Source organism: Xyrauchen texanus, chromosome 50 (assembly GCF_025860055.1).
Source record: "Xyrauchen texanus isolate HMW12.3.18 chromosome 50, RBS_HiC_50CHRs, whole genome shotgun sequence".
In the NCBI taxonomy this organism is placed as follows: domain Eukaryota; kingdom Metazoa; phylum Chordata; class Actinopteri; order Cypriniformes; family Catostomidae; genus Xyrauchen; species Xyrauchen texanus.
The window spans coordinates 18,622,303-18,640,508 of NC_068325.1; the positions used below are offsets into that span (position 1 = coordinate 18,622,303).

The window sequence follows — 18,206 nt, forward strand, 5'->3', positions numbered from 1 at the left end:
CCACAAGACCTTCTGCAATATCTTTGCTGTGGCTTCCAAGTGACGTATTGCAAAGTCTTTACGGGCAAGCACATGTTGTTGTTTTCTTTCAGCAAAGGCTTCTTCCTAGCAACTCTCCCAAACAGCCCCTTTTGTGCAATAATTTTGAGATTGTTGAGTCATGGAAACTATTTTCAGTTGCCCTTGACAGAGTGACTGTAGTTCCACATTTCTTCCACTTCTGTACGATGGACTGCGCTGAGCTCCGAGGTACGTTCATTGCCATTGAAATGGCCTTGAATCCTTCCCCTGATTTGTGCTTCTCCACAATTATATCTCTCACTTGTTTGAATGCTCTTTTGTCTTCATTTTTGTTTGTTCAAAGGAAAATGCAATCATACAGTTTGAGCTTATAGAGAGGGAAGGTATTTATGCATATCATAAAGTAACTGAAAGCAGTTGATCCACTATGTTCCAACACTAGTGGAGATTAGAGGTCGACCGATATGACAGTTTTACTGCTTAATCTGTAGAGATAATTTTTTTGTTTAATTTAGTCCTCCTATTTGTTCCTCTGTGGCCAAAACCCATCATCTGGTAAATATATAGGCTACAAAAAGCCTTATTCTGTGAATTTTTACATATAGAGCATTGTAACAGAGCCTAGACTCTTTCACCGTCACCGTTTATGGACTAATTCACGATTACTAATGCGAAAAGTTATTAAAAAAGACACCTATTTGACTAACTATTAATGAATTACTACTAAGATAGTATTTATTAGCCTATCCTCCTGAGAACCTGCATCCACATGCATGGACATTACATTTTGGCTTCGCTATGCGCAATGCATAATTTAATTTAATTTAAACCGACTGATCGCAGTTTAGGAGACTCTGTGCTGTCAGTAAAAGGTTCAACTTTCGACGTACGGGGTCATGTGAGTTTGTGTTTGGGAGAAACGCCAACAAAACTACATCTGGTAAGAAACCTAACTAAGTTTTTACATTGAAACCTGTTTGAGTCAAAAGATTAGAGTCTCTAGTTTCATCTGATATGCCATTTTTTACATTTTTATTTGAGCGATTAATCGCAAAACGGCATACTGTTAAACACAATGGCCACATGACACTGTGCGTTTGACTGTCTTCAATGAAAATGAATGTTAGTGTAATTTATACAGCAAAGGAGCTGATTAATAACAGCTGCGTCTCAATGCGCGAGCTCGTTAACGTGTCTCAGGATCATAAGTGTCCCAATGTTCAGTGGATTAACACCCTTAGTGTACAAATTTGTGTTCACGATTTACTGATTCACAACATAGGGAGCTGATTGAGACACAGGGTGTGTCTTTTGTGATTATCCCACCCCCTCGTTGGGCTGGTTATCTGTCGGGTTATTAGTTGATTTTCCTCACCTGTTCCCCTCATTACCCTCCTTATTTCCTTCCCTATATATTCTCCTCGTGTTGGTCTAGTCTTCATCGGTTCATTGTTATTTTGCCTGTGTCTTGTCAATCAGCTTATCTCTGTTTTCTGGTTAATGCCCCAGATTTGCTTCCAGTGCTTTCTGTTTCATTACCCCCCTCTCATGGGGTTTTTGTTTTTCCATCCAGGTTGGCTTTAGTCTGGGTTTCTGTTGTTGTTGCACCCAGCTTTTGTGTTATTGTTAATAAAAGTCATTTTGTTCAATTTATGGTCTGCGACTGACTTCATCTGTCCGTGAAAGTGACAGCTACTAGCTACACATCAAAAGGGGGAATGGAAAAAGCACACAGCTGTCGCGCGGGTGGGGTGGGGGGGGGGGGCTCAGGAAGCGATATAACAATGTTTACTTCATAGTGATTCTATTGTAATACATTGTTGATGTTAGTAAGATTGCATGTTATGTTTCCCATATGTGACTGTGTGAGTTGGAAGCATGAACATGTCAAAGTAAGAGTCCAAGGTGCATTTCAGGTTTACTTATAATTAAAACATAATTAACTTTTTTGGTTATTATTGGGATTATATTGGTTGCACCACAAACACACATCTGGGATTTGTTGTCATTTTGGACTCTTGTAGCTTTTATGTCTGTGCCTATAATAGTAGGGAAAGACTAAGATTCAATACATACATTTTTAAATCAGTTTACACCAACTTAGTTATCGGTATCGGCAAAGTCCTCTATCTGTCGACCTCTAGTGGAGACTCAAGCAACAAATTGGATGTGATATTATATATATATATATATATATATATATATATATATATATATCTTGCAACAAAGCAAGTTTTACCTAATAATTACAAAGGGTTTTATTTAGTTTTTTTTATTTTTGTTTTGTTTTCACATTGATTTGGTTATTTGTCATGATAGACAATACTGTGAAACAGCTAAAGACATACTTTATTATATTCAAAATGTGGAATCTGACACAAGAAATGGTAAAGAAAAATGTACTGGGGGTATTTTTCAAGGCACCGTATGTACACTCACTGAGCACTTTATTAGGAACACCTGTACACCTACATATTCATGTGATTATCTAATCAGCCAATCGTGTGGGAGCAGTGCAATGCATAAAATCATGCAGATACGGGTCAGGAGCTTCAGATAAGGTTCACATCAACCATCAGAATGGGGAAAATATGTGATCTCAGTTGATTACGACTGTGGCATGATTGTTGGTGCCAGACGGGCTGGTTTGAGTATTTCTGTAACTGCTGATATCCTGGGATTTTCACACACAACAGTTTCTAGAGCAGGGGTTGGCAACCTATGGCACGTGTGCCAGCATTGGCACACAGAGGGGTAATCCTGTAGTTGGGAGGCGGGTGCGCTGACAAAGGAGGATAAAGGCTACAGCCCCTAGTGCACCTCTTGAGGTCAGGAGAGTGAGGTTTATACACATTGCACAGCTATCTATCAGCTGGCCACCATTACAAAGGAAATGCGTATATAAATGTATGTTACCAACATGATCACGTTGAATTGCAGGTATTTTTCTTGTTGTGATTGCAGGACTTCAACACCACAACTTAAGTGAACATCAAAATGATGGAAAAAGAACACAATCACAAAACCTCTGATGCAAATAGTGCTGCACACCATTTAAATGCTCACGATGAATATAAAAAGCAGCATCTTTCATAGATGGATTGCAATCATAACAAATACACCCCTTGAAAACGAAGAGCACTTCAGCATTCGGCCTGCTCCCTATTTGCATCATTGGGACTGTGGATGAGGTGTTATAATCATGGGGAACATTTTAAAGTTGACAGAAATTGAGTTTCATACGTCGATGCTAAGTAGGTGACATAAGAATAAAGTTTGAGTATGTTTCTGGTTATTTTGGCGGGCACTTTGTGTATGTACTAGACCTCAACTAGGCCAGTAGCGCCATCTTGCGGGTGAAAAGGGAACCTCAATAACAACAGCTATGGAATACTAGATTACTCCATACTGCATGCTGTGCAGTATATACTATAAACTACATGTTGTATATAATATATATATATATATGTATATAATGTATGGGAAATAGTGTGCAAACAGAAACGTTTAAAACATTGGTGTAGACCTACTTATTTTTTGTCACAAGCCTAATTTAGTACAGTGGCATCCAGCGGTTGTTGTTGTTTTTTTCCCATTTTATGTAAAACCTTTTTTTATAGTCCAATCATTTAATGACTCGAGATTCTCATTTATGAAAAATGCCCACAAGGGTTTTCGTAGCAAAATTAAATTAGCAAGAGTACAATTGATTGATTCGTTTTTTATTATAATATGTTTATATTCCACTTTACAAATTCTTGATGCAAAAAATCCCTTATTTAACAGAGCAGTTTTTGGCCTAAATTGGTCATCATGATCTTCATACAAACATGATCACAGAATACACAGAATTTGTATAATAAATTATTCAAAGAAAACAGGGGCAACAAAAGTTACCATTAATAACTGAACAACAAAGTTTGCACCAATTTTCAAACGAGGTCAAAAATGTTAAGATCTAATTCTCCAGTTTTTGAAACAAAACAGATTCTCTTTCGTACAATTAAAGTAACAAGTAGCAAAAACAAAAGCAATATACAATCACAAAACAAACCATGCTGCATAAACTGCTACTTAGATGATGTTGCTTTAAGCAACACTAAACACCAAAGCTGGACAGTTTGAAATCTCAAAAAGCTAAATTGAGAAATTGGTGTATAATAACAACAACAGATGACACATTCAGAACATCAATGAGAACTTTGTAACGAGCGAAAAACACATTCAAAGTAAAGTGACAATGCATTCAAACAAGCAAAAGAGATACAACCGAGATCAAAGCGGAACTCGCCCTTTGATCGAATGACTTCATAATGTTCTATGACGTAACAATGTGTACTGTTGCATTGTAATTATGTAACAAAGCATCAAAGACACAATGTAACACTGTAACGTTTTTGTGCAATTACTGATTTGCTCAGTTTTATGGCAACGCAAGTGAGATCAGGCATTAAATGTACAAACTTTCATTGGGTAAATACTGATCCACAATAAGCTGATGTCCGTCATGTCCTGATTTATAACATTATATTGTCAAAGGTGACCTGAACAGCATTTTGTCTTTGAATTTTTATAGAAAAAAAAACATCAGTAACACGTCACATATTGGGGACGTGGCCTTAGTGTGGGGGGAAACAAATCCAGCATGGTTAATAATAGTAACCCATTAATTTCTTGGGGCATATACAATTTTTTCCCGACATTTAATTGAATACAATAAACGAATTAAATTAGCAATACCATAAAATATGTTTTTAGATTTTATAACAAAAAGAAATATCCATGCATTTTTGTTATTAGTTACATACTAGTACCGTTTTATGTTCAATTTGGTTGTTTAGTTGATGTTATTTGAATTATATTAGCCTAATTATTGTTAGCCTGATTATATATATATACATATATATGGCAACCACAACTGCCACTTTTTCCCCCATAGGGCCAATAAAACAAAAATCTAATTTCCCCTATAGAACTACAGGAATGGTAACCGACATAACATTTGCCAACGGTTGGGTGATCCCTTGCTGAACGTCATTATTTACTAATTTAATGCCAGTTCACCTTGAATTCAGATCATTACAGATCATTACATTCCCAGAACAGACCTTTCCCAAAGTCATTTTGTTTAACAATCACTCGACAATATATAATCCAGCACAATAAATATAGAAACACAATACAATACAAAACAAGGCCTCAGAAGAGATGTCTTTGAATTGTTCTCCGAGAGATAACAAGACTGAACAGCGCTAACATCCTGCCATACTATCCAGAGCATCACATGTTTAAGAAGATTCCACAATCTTTATTTTTTTCGGTAACTGAAATTCCTGCATTTTTGTTATAAATGATGGAATCTTCAAACTGTGTTTTCCATTTCCTGGATATTATGATAGGCAAGTGTGTGTGTGTGTGTGTGTGTGTGTGTGTGTGTGTGTGTGTGTGTGTGTGTGTGTGTGTGTGTGTGTGTGTGTGTGTGTTTTAACAGTCCGAGTCACGGAGTCATCATCGCGGCTTTGACGCCCAGAGATAGAAATGTGCGGTCACAGTAAGACGCAGTGCAGTCTCTGGGACCCCGAAGGTCTGTCCGCCCGCCATTTGGCCTTTCCCTTCTTCTTTAGACCCCGTTCTGGGATCTGCTGGCTGTAGATTTGGATACGAGATTAAAAAGATAGAAATTCAGGTCAATAATATGATTTGTAGCGTACAGAGAGTAAAGCATAGATGTAATCTGTCCGATTCAACTCACCGTATTACTCTGACGAGCTCGTGAAATGCTTTGTCTACATTCATGGGTGGATCTTTTGCACTTGTCTCAATATATGTGATCTAAAGACATAAAAATATGCATACTATAGTGACAGACACATTTAGATAAAAAGATATAAAAAAAACTTTTTCCTGCTTAAGTATAAGGACAAGTCGGTCAAAATGCACCTAATAAATATCCCTGGCCTTACTGTCCATGATTTATTAGTGCACATTATTCCCAAGAAAAATAAAATAAGGTTGCACGATTTATACCAGCTGCCGGCTATTTGTTGGTCAAATACTGGGAAAATCTAAATATTATTATTGTGCCAATAGAGGAATTACGGCAAATATTTTCACAGATAATTTGTTATGGTTAATTTACTTGCAGCATATAAACAAGGATAACCATAAATAAATATAGAAATGGACACAATACAATTTAGCCAGTATAATGTCATTTATTTCTCATTCAAATCTGCATTCATCTGTAATATAGTCAAACTTCTGGTCGTTACATCCGCCAAACCTTAAATAGCAGCAATCTTTCAAATGACACCCATTTTCTTATAAGTTAGCAGTTTTAAATTAATTAGCCTTAGTTCCAGTTTAAATTGGCAAAAAAAAGAAGCATCAGTTATCGGTATTTGCCACAATGATCAGCGAATTATCAGTTATTTGTATCGGCCACAATGAGCTGCGAATAATCGGTTTTCGGTATTGGCCCAGATATTCCATATCGATTCTTTAAATATCGGTTATCGTATCAGTCACAATGAGCTGCGAATAATCGGTTTTCGGTATTGGCCCAGATATTCCATATCGATTCTTTAAATATCGGTTATCGTATCGGCCACAACGAGCTGCGAATAATCGGTTTTCGGTATTTGCCCAGATATTCCATATCGATTCTTTAAATATCGGTTATCATATCAGCCACAATGAGCTGCGAATAATAATTTTTTGGGATTGGCCCAGATATTCCATATCGATTCTTTAAATGGTTATCGTATCGGCCACAATGAGCTGCGAATAATCGGTTTTCAGTATTGGCCCAGATATTCCATATCGGTTCTTTAAATATCAGTTATCGTATCGGCCACAATGAGCTGCGAATAATCGTTTTCGGTATTGGCCCAGATATTCCACATCGATTCTATAAATATCGGTCATCGTATCGGCCACAATGAGCTGCGAATAATCGGTATTGGCCCAGATATTCCATATTGATTCTTTAAATATCGGTTATCGTATCAGCCACAATGAGCTGCGAATAATCGTTTTTTTGGTATTGGCCCAGATATTCCATATCGACTCTTTAAATATCGACTATCGTATCGGCCACAATGAGCTGCGAATAATCGTTTTTTTGGTATTGGCCCAGATATTCCATATCGACTCTTTAAATATCGACTATCGTATCGGCCACAATGAGCTGCGAATAATCGGTTTTCGGTATTGGCCCAGATATTCCATATCGGTTCTTTAAATATCGGTTATCGTATCGGCCACAATGAGCTGCGAATAATCAGTTCTCGGTATTGATCAGATATTCCATATCAGTTCTTTAAATATCGGTTATCGTATCGGCCACAATGAGCTGCGAATAATCGGTTTTCGGTATTTGCTCAGATATTTCATATCAATTCTTTAAATATCGGTTATCGTATCAGCCACAATGAGCTGCGAATAATCGGTTTTCTGTATAGGCCCAGATATTCCATATCGATTCTTTAAATATCGGTTATCGTATCGGCCACAATGAGCTGCGAATAATCGGTTTTTGGGATTGGCCCAGATATTCCATATCGATTCTTTAAATATCGGTTATTGTATCGGCCACAATGAGCTGCGAATAATCGGTTTTCTGTATAGGCCCAGATATTCCATATCGATTCTTTAAATATCGGTTATCGTATCGGCCCCAATAAGCTGCGAATAATCGGTTTTTGGGATTGGCCCAGATATTCCATATCAATTCTTTAAATATCGGTTATCGTATCAGCCACAATGAGCTGCGAATAATAGTTTTTTTGGGATTGGCCCAGATATTCCATATCGATTCTTTAAATATCGGTTATCGTATCGGCCACAATGTGCTGCGAATTATCGGTTTTTGGGATTGGCCCAGATATTCCATATCGATTATCGTATCGGCCACAATGTGCTGCGAATTATCGGTTTTCGGTATTGGCCCAGATATTCCATATCGATTCTTTAAATATCGTTATCGTAGAAATCCCATATAGATTCTTTAAATATTGGTTATCGTATCATATTGAATATTTTGTTTCACACAGATTAATTACATATACTGTCATATTGAAAAAGATAAATGTTTTAAGAATGCCATTTCACTCACATTGTGTTTACAGGCCATTTCGCGTCCCTGCTCACTGGTGATTTTACGTAAATGCACCAGGTCGACTTTATTCGCAACCAGAACCATAGGAAAACAATCCCTGCAAAACAACCACAACAAATGTATTAAAACGTGTGTTTAAGTGTGTTTTTGAGAGACACACAGTCTGCATGTCAAAATAACGAATGACTGTTTGTGTGTTCATACCTGTCCTTCACTCTTAGTATAAGTTGATGGAAACGGTCCACATGTTCAAAACTGGCTTTATCAGTCACTGAGAAGACAATGAGAAACCCGTCTCCTGTCCTCATGTACTGCTCTCTCATCGCACTGAACTCCTCCTGTCCGGCCGTGTCCAGAACTATACAAACGAAACAGGGATCATACTCAAATTTATACAAACAAAGACACACTTAGTAGTCTTTCAGTTAGCATGAGGTCATAAAAGATGCATGCATAATAATAACAAAATAATTAGCAAAACTGAAAAATTGTTTTAGATGGATTATGGCATGTCACATCACAGGACATGTCAAATTCCCTAAAGTATTTAATGTCAACTACCCATTTATTTTTTAAATATTATATTAAAATATCTTACTTCATATATAATATTTGCATTTTAAATCAATAGACAATCATTAAAAAAATGAAATGTAAACTTCTGACTTCAACTGTGTGTGTATATGCACATATATATATACACACACACACACACACACACACACACACACACACACACACACACACACACACACACACACACACACACACACACACACACACACACACACACACACACACACACACACATACATACTAGAGGTCGATCGATAGTGGATAGAGGCAGCAAATGGATTAATCAGCCAATTGATTTTTAAAATTGATTTATAGATTGATCAAAGATTTCTTAGTCTTTCCTTACTATGACTGGCACAGACATTAAGGTTACAAGAGTCCAAAATGAATAAAATACCAAAAGCAGTTTATTGTGCAAACAAAATTCCAATAATAACCAGAAAAATTTATATTCGGTGCACAATATGGAAATTTTAACTATAAACAAGCACAAAATACAATGGTTTTTATGTTGTAGCTTATAGCTTATTAAAATGCTTTAATTTATTTCTATTTTCACATCAAACTACACACCATTCCCCCATAATGACAGCTTTTTAATAACTTTGCAAATTTATTAAAAAGAAAAAACTGAAGTATCACACCCTTAACTCAATACTTAGTTGAAGCACCTTTGGCAGCGTTTACAGCCTCAAGTCTTTTTGAGTATGATGTGACAAATTTTGGACATATGATTTGGGGATTTTCTGCCATTCTTCTCTGCAGATCCTCTCAAGTTCTGTCAGGTTGGATGGGGACCGTCGGTGGACAGCCATTTTCAGATCTCCCCAGAGATCTACGTTTGGGTTCAAGTCCGGGCTCTGGCTGGGCCACTCAAGGACATTTCCTGAGACACTCTTGCGTTGTTTTGGATGTGTGCTTAGGGTCATTGTCCTGTTGGATGTTGAAACTTTGGCCCAATCTAAGGTCCAGAGCGCTCTGGAGCAGGTTTTCATTAAGGATATCTCTGTATTTTGCTGTGTTCAGCTTTCCTTCAACCCTGACCAGTCCCCAAGTCCATGTTGCTGAAAAACTCCCCCACAGCATGATGCTACCACCACCATGCTTCACCGTTGGGATGGTATTGTGCAGGTGATGAGCGGTGCCTGGTTTCCTCCAGACATGATGCTTAGAATTGAGGCCAAACAGTTCAATCTTCGTTTCATCAGACCAGAGAATCGTGTTTCTCACAGTCTGAGGGTGCTTTATGCCGCCCACACACTACACGACTTTCAAAGTCATCGGATTGCTGTTCTTTTCTCACTACACAACTGTCTGTCTGTATCTTGAAGTTGCTGTGGTTTGCACATTACACAAGGGATCGGTGCCAGGGGGTCAAACATTACAAAACAGTTCACTAGGTAGATTCACCGACAAATCTTGTTTGGTCTCCAAACTATGTTTCACATAGTAAGATGACGCATGAGACAGGAGAAGTTTTGCAGCAAAAAAAAAACAAAAAGGAAAAATAAAAGAATATGGAGGAAAGAATGGTTGGGGAGATGCGGCAACAAGGATTGTCTTTTCTGCAGAGAGAGATGGAGGTAAATAAATAGTTTTGCAATGAACGCAGGTAGCTGCCTGCTGCCGTAATGGCTCAACAAGGACATGTTTGTGCTTTGTTTTTGTTTCAAATAATTGAAAATCTTATGTGTATGCAAATTGACTCTAACAGAAACTATTTAAGCCAATTTATTCTGATAGAAACTATATTATTGTGCTCACCATACAAATAGATGCAGGATAAGACTGGGAGCAGCTGCTGATAACACATCAAAACACATTTCACACTGCAGGACATGGAGTCACTCGCAGACAGGACAAGATATTTAACCTGCTAAATATCTCACGGGCATCTGCGATGGATTGGTGCATCTCTCAGATAGCATCTTCCTCGCTGTATTGCAGGTGTAGCTGTCTCCATGTTGGGAGTGAGCTCCGATTTGCCTCTGATTTCGGGTTTTGTCGGCGATCTAAACTAACTGTCGGCGAGTGGAAAATCAGGGCTAAAATCATGTAGTGTAAACTCTGCATTATGTGTCTTGCACTGATGAGAGGCGTCCGTCTGGCTACTCTGCCATAAAGCCCAGATCGCTGGCGTGTTACATTGATGGTTGTCCTTCGGCAAGTTTCTCCCATCTCCAAAAATGATCTCTGGAGCTCAACCAGTGTGACCATCGGGTTCTTGGTCACCTCTCTTACCAAGGCCAATTGCTCAGTTTGGCTGGGTGGCCAGCTCTAGGAAGAGTCCTGGTTGTTCCAAACTTCTTCCACTTAAGCTTTATTGAGACCACTGTGCTCTTGAGCACCATCAATGAGCCGAAAGTTTCTTGTAGCCTTCCCCAGATCTGTAACGCTCTTGTCTCTGAACTCTGCAGGCAGTTCCTTTGACCTCATGGATTGGTTTTTGCTCTGATATACATTTTAAGCTGTGAGACCTTTTATAGACAGGTGTGTGCCTTTCCATGTCATATCCAATCAACTAGATTTGCCACAGCTGGACTCCAATCAAAGTGAAGAAACATCTCAAAGATGATCCAATGAAATGGGATACACCTGAGCTAAATTACAAGTGTCATAGCAAAGGGTCTGAATACTTATGTCAATGTGATATGAGTTTTTTCTTTTTAATAAATGTGTAAAGTTATCAAAAATCTGTTTTTTGTTTTTTATGGGGTATGGAGTGTAGATTGATGGGAATTTTTTTTTTAATTTAAAGCATTTTAGCATAAGGCTGCAACATAATGAAGAAATGAAGAGTCTGAATACTTTCTAAATTGCACTGTACATTCACCAAATGAAGAGTTGTGTGTGTGTGTGTGTGTGTGTGTGTGTGTGTATATATAAGCTAATGGAAACCATCGGCCTACATGTTTGCTGATAACAGATAGTTCCAAAAAGCACAGATTAATTGGTAATACCAATATATCGGGATACCTCTAATTTGTACATACATTTTCTCTATAATTACTTTATTAAAACTTTTAAAATTAACTCTTAATTTTGTGCTTTCTCGTTTTACAGATTTTTATTTTTTGCCATAATTTACTGCTTTTTCTCTATTGTTGTGCATTTGATAAATAAACCTTGATTTGATTTCACACTGCCCCCTACTGGCCTCCCATTGAACTGCGTTACCGTCCAGAATTGCCCATTGTCCATCAATCTCTGTGTGTTTGAGGTATGAGTCCTCAATGGTGGGGTCGTAATCAGGGACGAAGATCTTTTGAAAGAACTGGATAGTGAGCGCACTCTTCCCCACGCCTCCGTCTCCCACCACCACCAGTTTATACGTGGGCAAGTTGTCCCCGGGAACCACGCTGGTCGCCATGGAGACAGCTACACCTGCAATACAGCGAGGAAATGGTGTCAGACGAGTGATGTTGCCGTCGATTGATGAAACCGCTCGCTCACAGATGCACAAAAGTATACTGGATGGAAAAAGGGTTGATAAGAAGGAAATGCATATTTCTTTGGTATCGGATACATCACATATAATTGCATTAATGTAACCAGTGCATGCAAGAACATGTAGGAAAGGAAGAGATCTCTAGTGAGGGAGAAAAAAAGAGCATGTAGTACTTTTAATGGTTTAAATGTCACTAAACTGACTCTATATTGGCATAAAGAGGCAGTGTACAGAGAAAGGCTTTTCCCAGACATCCAACTAGATCATCACACACACAGGAAATACGGTCTAGACGAGACACTTGGATTGGCATGCTGTGAATTCACAGTGATCTCAGCTTAAAACTGCCAACAACGAAAACAGCTCAAACAGATTGACCAGTGAGCTAAAACTGTACAAATAAAATTATGTAAAAGATTTCCAAAAACACTTTATACATTACGCAACCACTTAAACAGATACACAACTTCTTATTGTTTTTGTATTAAACGCAAAGCTCGTCACCATTATGTGAGAGTGTTGTGGGTGTCATCAGGGCGTTGCTATGCGAATGCTAAGGCACTATGAGTGATTTTGAGCACATTTGTATACGGTTACTAGGGTGTTCTGGATGGTTGCTTGGTGGTGGCGTTCAGGCTTGAGTAGAAAAAGCTCACCCCCAAGTTTATATGATATTGGGGCTTTAAAAAAAAGTCCAGTGGAATTAGTCCGTTTTGGCGTCTGCCAGTTGAAAATGGTAAAATTACTTCACGTAAGTACGCATTTTCCCGATATTTTCAATATTAACACATGTTTTAGTGACATGCACTTGATTGTCTAGATGTAGAACATGCAAAGTTATACACACAACTAGCGAACTGAATAACACAGCGTTTTAAACTTAAAATTAAACGCAAAGCTCGCCACCATTATAGTAGTGTGTTGTGGGTGTTCGGCAGGGCATTGCTATGCGGTTCCAAGGCACTATAAGTGATTTTAAGCACATTGCTATATGGTTACTAGGGTGTTCTGGATGGTTGCTAGGTAGCTTCTTTTAAGCTCAGGTCAAAAAAGCTCACCCTCTGTATATTCTGGTTCCTAAATATGTGTAGCGTAAAAAAACAAACAAAAGATGAAGCATCTGCCAGGTTAAAATCATAAACCGCAAGTACGCAAATGTGACTGTTTGGTCAACGCATTGCCAATAAGCCGTCAGGTTAAACAAACTTACGGTGCATTTATGCGTTACTCTGGCATTAACAAAGCTCAGTACTCAAACGACAATAAAGGGACCTTTTTTATTGTGACTTTAATTTACGTGCTCAGCTAGATTCTTTCAGTCCTCCGTTCGGCCATGACAGTAGTTCACTTAAATAGCTAGCTAGCTTTATGGCTAATATGATATTGTTTTATACCGAACAAGACAGCACTGACAATGCTATACAGCTATCAACAGAAAACAACCGCAACTCCGAAATCAACACAGTTTAAGTACTATTTAGTAATTGTGTTTCCAATGCTCTGTCATGTCCACACATTTTTTGACACAAAGAAAGTCAGTGGATGCAATGACTTTTATCCTACGGCATCCTTACAAAAAATATAGAGTTCTTGCAAACTTGCCACAAATTTGCCACTCACTATTTTCACATGCAAATGAACTTGTGATTCGCCACAAATGTTTGCCAGACGTTTGCAGCTTTTTACCGGTAGTGGTGCACCTGCAGCAAACCTTTGGCAACAATGTAAAATTTGCCGCAAAGCTCATTTGCATGTGGAAAATAATCACTATACGATTTATAGTAAAAAAGGATTTAAATATTGACCTGTTTCTCACCCACACCTATCATATCACTTCTAAAGTCATAGATTTAACCACTGGAGTGGTATGGATTACTTTTATGCTGCCTTTATGTACTTTTTGAACCTTTTAAGTTTTGGTCACTATTCACTTGCATTGTATGGACCAACAGAGCACAAATATTCTTTTAAAAACTACATTTGAGTTCAGCATAAGAAAGAAAGTCATACACATCTGGGATGGCATGAGGGTGAGTAAATGATGAGAGAATTTTGAATTTTTTGTGAACTATTCCTTTAAATCTCATCGTTTTGATAAACCTGTAACCCTAAATATGAGCAATAGTTAAAGTGATCCTTGCCTTGGATACAAATAAATAAAATAGAAGCACCTTTACAAAAATCAAAACTACTGTGGTGGTCTTAGATGGAAATACTGTGGTACATTAATATCATGTTATGGGATTGATAATCATATTCTTATATCACTGTATTTAAAGTACATGTTACTCCAATGTACTCCATAGAATACCATGGTGCATGTCCAAAACACCACGTTATACCAGAGTAATGTTTGGTACATTTGGTTATGGAGACTCCAGCAGTCTCTACCCCACATTTGTTGTCAACTGTCAATATTGCACATATTCTTCGCCCATTATGTCAACCACAATACAGGAAAGTTCAGGATGTCCTGTCTGAAATCACCAGGTATACGAGTCCAGTTCTTAAGGATGACACGTCAGTGGAACCACCTGGTTCCCAAACCACTTTAAAGGGCCAAGAAATCTCCTTTAGTGGTCCACGGAAGAAAACAAGCAGCTACTTTCCATTGTAGATCAATCCTGCATTATAGTCTCTTATGACTACATGAGTGTTGTCAAGGGTGGTGCTTAAATAAAACCACAAATTGGGTAAAGAGAAAGGAAACCACTTTAGATGATCGAGAGATACACAGACACACTCTGTGCCCTCACATGTACCACAAATATCTGTGCATATGTGTGTGTGCTCACTGCTTGCATATGTTCCTGATGTGAATATTGTACATATCCAGTGTTGTGTAAGTTACTCTAATTATTACATCTTCTTTACAGATTACAGTACTAATTACTCTGTCTGAAAAGTAATTGCATTATTTATTACTAATTACTTTCTAAAACCCCAATCAACCTTATGACCAGATGAAAAATACAAGGATTGACATGAAACTGTTCTTCTAATTATTTCAAATAAATCATATAAATCAAATAAATTATTCATGAACTGGCCATAGAATTTAAAGGGCCGGCGTTCAATTAGAAAACATACATTTTAACATTATACGTTCAATTTAGATTTTAAATTCACTATTGTTTTATATAGAATTGTTCTATTAATGCAATTACATCAGAAGCAACTGTAATTAAATTACCGAAAAATTAAGAGTAATCCCTTACTTTACTTTTCCCACTGAAAAAGTCATTTGATTACATTAATTAATTACTTAGTAATGCATTACACCCAACACTACACATACCTGAGCTATGCACATATTAATACACCCCACATTCATCCTTCTGTCTGGCTCGCCTAATGCATTACCCATAGTTTTATCTGTGATATGTGCATATCTATGTTCTTGCATTGTATGCACAGTTAAGATTTCAATGAAACCATCAGCATCATGCATTTTGAGAGTGCAATGTGTGTGTGTTTTCACAACCTAATGTTGCAATTTACCAATAACTTCCCTTAATATGTTAATGCTGATTACACATGATCAGACTGGTTAATGCTGCTTATATATTTTAAAAGCATAACACAAAAAACATGTTCGTCCTTCGTGTTGTTCATAAATGCAACGTAACTGTCATATGGTATTTAATGATATGCATTAGAGATCATTACCGTATCACAAGACGACAGCATATGTCAATAGCCCGATCCGTTTGCGCAGATGTTGCAGCCGACATAACCGAGTAATTGCACACACGGAAACGTTTGTATATCCGTTACACAACTGAATACACCGTGTGTTAATCGCGCGAGGAGCCGTTTTCAGTTCCTCACACCTCACGAGCGCTTGCAGTTTACACTGATTTACAGCGCCGAGAGGGGGGGGCGCGGGTCAGTTTTTCGACAAATATCAAACTTATTTTAAACTCTGGAGGTTATATACTTGTCATACTGTCTATTTAGAAGTTATATATCCACTATAAATCGATAAAGCATGTTTTTTAATGAATATTATAAGAGTACTATCGGGAAAACGACTCGATGTACACCCCTCTTCCTCTCGGTGTTGATACATTCCACTGTCAGAGCTCAGTTTGGTGGCACTTGCATGAGTCAATTCCTTATTTCAAAAGGAAACGTTTTATATTTGCATGTTTGTCTTCATAGCCTATAGATGTATTTTAGATTGTATTATATGTTTATTTTTTCACTTAATAAATGTATTATATGAATTGTATTGGATTAATAAAATACATATATAAAAAAATAATTCGCAAATAATTATATTTAATTTATGTAGGTGGTTGTGTCAAATTAAGGCCATTAAAGTGCTGCAAAGTTGTAATTTTTAAGCGCAAACCATAAGAGTCAGTGAAGCGGCCTGTGATTTTTAGCCAATCAGAAACGCTCTCCGCTTGTCAATCGTTTTACGCGTTGAGGTTTCCTGCCATCGGGTTGGCTGGCATGCCTTTGGGGGCGGGGATTTGGAGAGAGGGCGTGTCGTTGAAGTTAGCAAAATGCTGAAGTTAGCAAAACATCTAAATCCTTATTTTTGCAGCTGATAAAAACATTTTCCGTTGTAATCTACTGTTAAAGTTTAATTTATTGTATTCAATGAGAACTAGGAATATTAAGAAGTTGAAAATGTGGTCTAGAAATATAAAATATCTCACAGGTAGACTTAGTAGCTAATCATGTTACAATGAGTCGTTTTGCCTTAGTTTTTTAACTGAATATATAATTTAAACATGAATATAATTCTTAAAACTAAACTTAAAGTAGTTGAAACCTTCCTGTCTAAAAGGAAGAGCTTGCATTTAGCTTATAATTTGCACATAAATTGAGGATTTTGCAATTTGCTTCTAAAAATATGATAAAACCTCATTTTCAATCTGGCATGGCTTTAAAACTAACAAAATGATCTTCCATTTCAAAATGACAAACTAGCATTCTATGAACTGACTGTTCAAAATTGATATGAATATATTTCACGGCCCACGCTCCTTCCACAAAAAATAAGAGCCAATTTGGTTTCTGGCTCAATTGTACACAAACAAATTATGTAATTTACTACCGGAGAATATGCTGGAAACAGATCTGTAGCAGTGATGTGTTCTAGAATCACCCTATGACTTCAGAATGGTTGCCTAGTAACAGACAGGTCTTTTCTTGAACCCCATCCAGTATTCTAATTCTCTTCCATACCTGCTTAAAAACGATCATTAGGGACTTTAGAACCTTTCCATCTTAAAATTACAGCTAAGTTCAGTAAAGAGTTCTTGTTTTATAGAGTGATAATATTATATAATTGTGCCCTTTGAAGTGTAGATTCAGGTCACTCTTTTGCAGTAAGACTTACACATCTTGTCCAGTAGATGATGCTATTGTTTACAGTTTATCAAATGATTGGAACTAAGTTGACACTTTTTGATCTTTCATGATATCACTAGGCTGGCCCCAGTTATTATATATACATTTAGCATGTTTATAACTGACTTTTATTGTTAAATGTCAGGTATATGCACATTTAAATGTCAGAGATTTTGGCCCCCAACGTATTGAAGGGATAGATCACCCAAAAATTTTAATTCAGCCATTGATTACCCACCTTTTTGTTGTTATAACCCTATATGACTTTTTATTTTCTTAACACAAAGTTAGAAATTGTGAAAAAATATTGTGCTCAGTGATGTCATACTAGGTCAGTTTATAGTGAGCACCTCTTCAAGCTTCAAAAGGACACAAAAGTATAATTCAGAAGTCTATAAAGTAATAAATTATTTCATGAGACTCATGATTGTTATGAAAGCGTACGATAAGGTTTGGTGAGAAACAACCCAAAATCGAATTTGTTGTTTAGTGAAAATGTTCACTGGCCGTTGATCTCCTGTGCACATTCATGATAGGGCACAAGAGCAACAGTTCATGCAGCCCCCTCGTGACATTGGGGCGTTCAGCTGAAAAATGTTTGTTTATCTAAAAACAGGTCCTCCACAGCGATAGCGACAACAGAACACAACACAACTGCAAACAAAACAGAGAACA

General features: G+C 37.4%; 1 protein-coding gene across 2 annotated transcripts; it reads right to left on the reverse strand.

Annotated features, from left to right (window-relative positions):
- Positions 1 to 5,425: 5,425 nt before the first annotated feature.
- On the reverse strand, positions 5,426 to 16,007 carry LOC127640935 (ras-related protein M-Ras-like). Of its 2 annotated transcripts, XM_052123656.1 has the most exons (6): positions 15,834 to 16,007; positions 11,894 to 12,100; positions 8,345 to 8,498; positions 8,138 to 8,237; positions 5,774 to 5,853; positions 5,426 to 5,667 (listed from the first exon to the last, which is right to left on the reverse strand). In XM_052123656.1, exons 2-6 carry the CDS (start codon positions 12,084 to 12,086, stop codon positions 5,568 to 5,570), a joined length of 627 nt encoding a protein of 208 aa, XP_051979616.1. In that variant the 5' UTR covers positions 12,087 to 12,100; positions 15,834 to 16,007; the 3' UTR covers positions 5,426 to 5,567. The 2 variants fall into 2 exon arrangements, with proteins under 2 accessions (XP_051979616.1, XP_051979617.1); XM_052123657.1 differs by lacking the exon at positions 11,894 to 12,100.
- Between the last annotated feature and the right edge of the window lie 2,199 nt (positions 16,008 to 18,206).

Excerpts from the sequence above, each read along its gene's own strand:
- LOC127640935 (XM_052123656.1), bottom strand. The coding sequence starts at position 12,086 with ATGGCGACCAGCGTGGTTCCCGGGGACAACTTGCCCACGTATAAACTG. Across the intron at positions 8,499-11,893 it reads ACAATGGGCAATTCTGGACG|TTCTGGACACGGCCGGACAG; the intron begins GTAACGCAGTTC and ends TCGTTTGTATAG. Across the intron at positions 8,238-8,344 it reads ATACTAAGAGTGAAGGACAG|GGATTGTTTTCCTATGGTTC; the intron begins GTATGAACACAC and ends GTTGTTTTGCAG.